Source organism: Gossypium arboreum, chromosome 13, assembly GCF_025698485.1.
Source record: "Gossypium arboreum isolate Shixiya-1 chromosome 13, ASM2569848v2, whole genome shotgun sequence".
NCBI lineage: Eukaryota > Viridiplantae > Streptophyta > Magnoliopsida > Malvales > Malvaceae > Gossypium > Gossypium arboreum.
The window spans coordinates 111689094-111692244 of record NC_069082.1 but is presented as its reverse complement, the minus strand read 5'-3'; the positions used below and the strand labels follow the sequence as shown (position 1 = coordinate 111692244).

The 3151-nt window shown below is 33.1% G+C and overlaps 1 protein-coding gene across 1 annotated transcript; it reads right to left on the bottom strand.

The window, feature by feature from the left end:
* Nucleotides 1–506: 506 nt before the first annotated feature.
* LOC108463529 (putative FBD-associated F-box protein At3g50710) lies at nt 507–1679 on the bottom strand. Its single transcript, XM_017763457.2, has 2 exons — nt 1441–1679; nt 507–1353 (listed from the first exon to the last, which is right to left on the bottom strand). The coding sequence occupies exons 1-2, from the start codon at nt 1491–1493 to the stop codon at nt 741–743; spliced, it is 666 nt and encodes a 221-aa protein (XP_017618946.1). The 5' UTR covers nt 1494–1679; the 3' UTR covers nt 507–740.
* Nucleotides 1680–3151: the final 1472 nt, after the last annotated feature.

Sequence of the window (3151 nt, the reverse complement as noted above, 5' to 3'; positions counted from 1 at the left end):
AAATAATAGATATAAATAAATTATTATTATTTAGGTTTAAGGAAAAAATTGTATGATTTTAATTTTTGATTTGGGGATAAAAGGTGAGAAGTAAAAGTTTAGTGGAAAAATAAAAAGTTTTGGAGAGTTTCGGGGGGGTAAAATTTTGGAAAAAAGTAAATGGAGAGTAAAATTTTGGAGGTAAAATATTCAAAAAAAATTGAAGGGAAATGGGTTTGGGGTAGATGGGGGTGAGATATGAACAGAGTAAAAGTGTTAAGGGAAAAGTAAAAAAGTTTGAGAGTTTGGAGTAAAATTTTAAAATATTATAATTTAATATTCAGTTTATTCAAATTATTCGAGTTATTTAAATTCTAAAACTCAATTCGATTCGAACTTGAAATTCGAAAAAAAATTTCGAGTTGACTCGAATAACTCGATTAATTTAAATCAAAATTTAATTTTTTTTCGATTTTTTTAAATCGAATCGAGTTTTGCTCACACCTACACACAAGTAAAAGCATAAGTAAAAAAAAGAAGGTCTTGGATACAAACTCATTACCACATACACCGTTTACAAGTAAATTTTGAGAAATAGAAAGTAACCACAAACCAGTTTGTAAACTTGTAAAACCTGATATCTCAACTCTTGCCCATAAACGTTATATTATCCTTAAACTACCTAAACATTAATTAAGTGAAAAGTAATAAAAACAAAAAAAAATGTAAAAGGAAAGTGGTTGGACAGAATAAGATGGACTTCATGATTGAACAAGCAATTCCTTCAGCGAATTGCAGCTCGAATGTAGCCTTCTAATGGATTCATTATCAGAGAATTTCAGAAAAGTAAGATGGAGACCTTTGAGATTCGGCAGACAACAATGGGTGGGAATAGTCAGGACAAGACTTGGAAGGTTGAATAATCTCAATGTGAGCAGTGTTTTACAAGTGAAAACCCAGAATTCCAGGTCAGTGAAATGTCTTGTTTCGAAGGTTCCACTTTGAAAGATCAATTCAAGTTCTCTAACGCCATGCCTTACTGCGTACGGTATCCATTCATTGATCTTGGGATGATCAATTCCGGGTCCATAGCAGAGGCGAAATCTGTCCACACTGATATCCTTACGCAAGGACAGAAATCCATCCACAAATTCCATGAATCTATTACGTAAAGCCCTCCTCTTCCTTAGAACTCCATCGAGCTCAATATTGGATATGGAAGTAAAAAGATCCTTCCATCTGGTTGACAGAAGGCATGTTCGAACTGCTTCTTTCATCGGAAGCGATGACATGATGTGCAAAATAACATTATCCGGTAACTCACTGAGTCTGTCGGCTAGGTCTTCCTCGTCTATTCTTCTGGCTTTTACGCCCCTAACATAAAACAAAAAAACAGACGAAGATGAGGTCAATTGAGGTTACTTGTCGGCAAAGTAAAAAAGAAAAGCAGACAAAACATACCTGGTTATCAGGTTTTCAGCATTAGCGAAACCTTGTTTTCTTTTGATGGCCATGGGATTGTTTCTGATAAAAAAGAAAGAAGAATTGAACCCAAAAAAACAAGATTTGAGAAACCCTGAACTATTTGTTTAGACGCAAGTTAGCTCAAGCTGGTGGGGGAATTTATTTACGTTCAGAGTTCCAGTTCTTGCGGGATTAGGAAAACAATCTAGAGGAATTAATTAAGGTCTCTTCGCCGCCTTCTTTTTATTTTTTTTAGATTAATTTATTAATGGTAATTGCTTATTTTCTGTTTAGGTTTAAATATTTCAAGGGTCCTTGTATTTTTTCAAAATTTAAATTTAATCCATGTATTTTAGTTTTGAGTCATTGAATTCCTGTATTTTTTCTATTTAACAACCTTACCCCTGAGCTAACTTCTTTCCAATTTTGCTGTTACTGGTTGATGAGGCCATTTATAGGAAAAGACAAAATAACTTTTATAGCCCTTGATATTTATAGTTTTGTAAATTTAATCCTTACTATTTATAAATACATAAAAATTTAAAATGTATAATTTTAAAATATTCAAAATTATGAAAAAATAAAATGCTTTAAAATTTATAGAAGATATAGAATTTAATTACCAAAATATTCTATCCTTCGATTTATGATTTTAATTTGAAGCACTAAACATGAACAATTTTTCCTTTTTATGTGAGAAAAAGTATTTAAAATCCAAAATTAAAAAACATAAAAGAAACTAATGCAAAACCATGTCTTTGCATCATCTCATCTATTTAGCTACACAACTATGATTGATTTCTACACTGCTAAACCTAATAATTCTTTCAATTTCGTTTAGTAAACACAGAGCATCGATTCTTGATTGCCAAACCCAATATATATTAGTTATCCATAAAAGCTCAACAATATTCATCCCTTCGAAAAGTATACGAAAGTATTTTGTCCATGAGCATGGGATATAAAAATTTCAAAGCAAACACTACAAGCACAACAACTTGACAAATAAAAAGAGAGGTTTCCTTCTTGTGGGTTTAGTAGGTACGAGTGACCTGCTGCCAATTATAGTGGTAGTTTAAGTACATTTCGGCACTTAAAGAGCTTGTTTTCTAGGCATTTTATAATTAATTATTATATTTTAAGTATTAGTAGGTTAGGAACTAAATATCAATCAAAATAAGTGTTTCACGCATTTTCTGCTATTTCAATGACCCGTAAGGCCAACTCGGGCTTTTTAAGTGACTAATGGACCATTTAAGTGTGTAAGATGTCAATTCACGTAATACAAGGGATGATGATCGGGCCGCGAGAAAAGGGAGCCCAATAGACTAACGAATTTGCCAAGTCTGGGAAAGCACTTGACGTCGTGACGAGGAGTGCCCTCTCATCATGATGACATGCTAAAGATGGGAAGGATTTCATAGTGGGGACATCGTGACGAGGAACCTTCCCACGTCATGACGACGCGCGATGGTAGGGGTATTTCCATATTTGGACCTTAACATTTATAAGAATATTGAATTAATTGGTATCTAATTGTATCTAGGGTTGAGTGGTCACTAAGTAGCTCGTTGCCTATATAAGCAACCTTGGGGTCATCGAAATTGGTGTGCAAACTTAGAGACACAATTTTTCCTATTCAGTTTTCTTCGTATTTTCTTTTCATGTTTGCTTAGTCAGAACTTTTCTATTCCGATATAAAGACAAT

Coding starts and splice junctions, on each gene's coding strand:
- LOC108463529 (XM_017763457.2), bottom strand. CDS start 1,493: ATGGCCATCAAAAGAAAACAAGGTTTCGCTAATGCTGAAAACCTGATA. Junction 1,354..1,440: donor GCTGAAAACCTGATAACCAG/GTATGTTTTGTC, acceptor GTTTTATGTTAG/GGGCGTAAAAGCCAGAAGAA.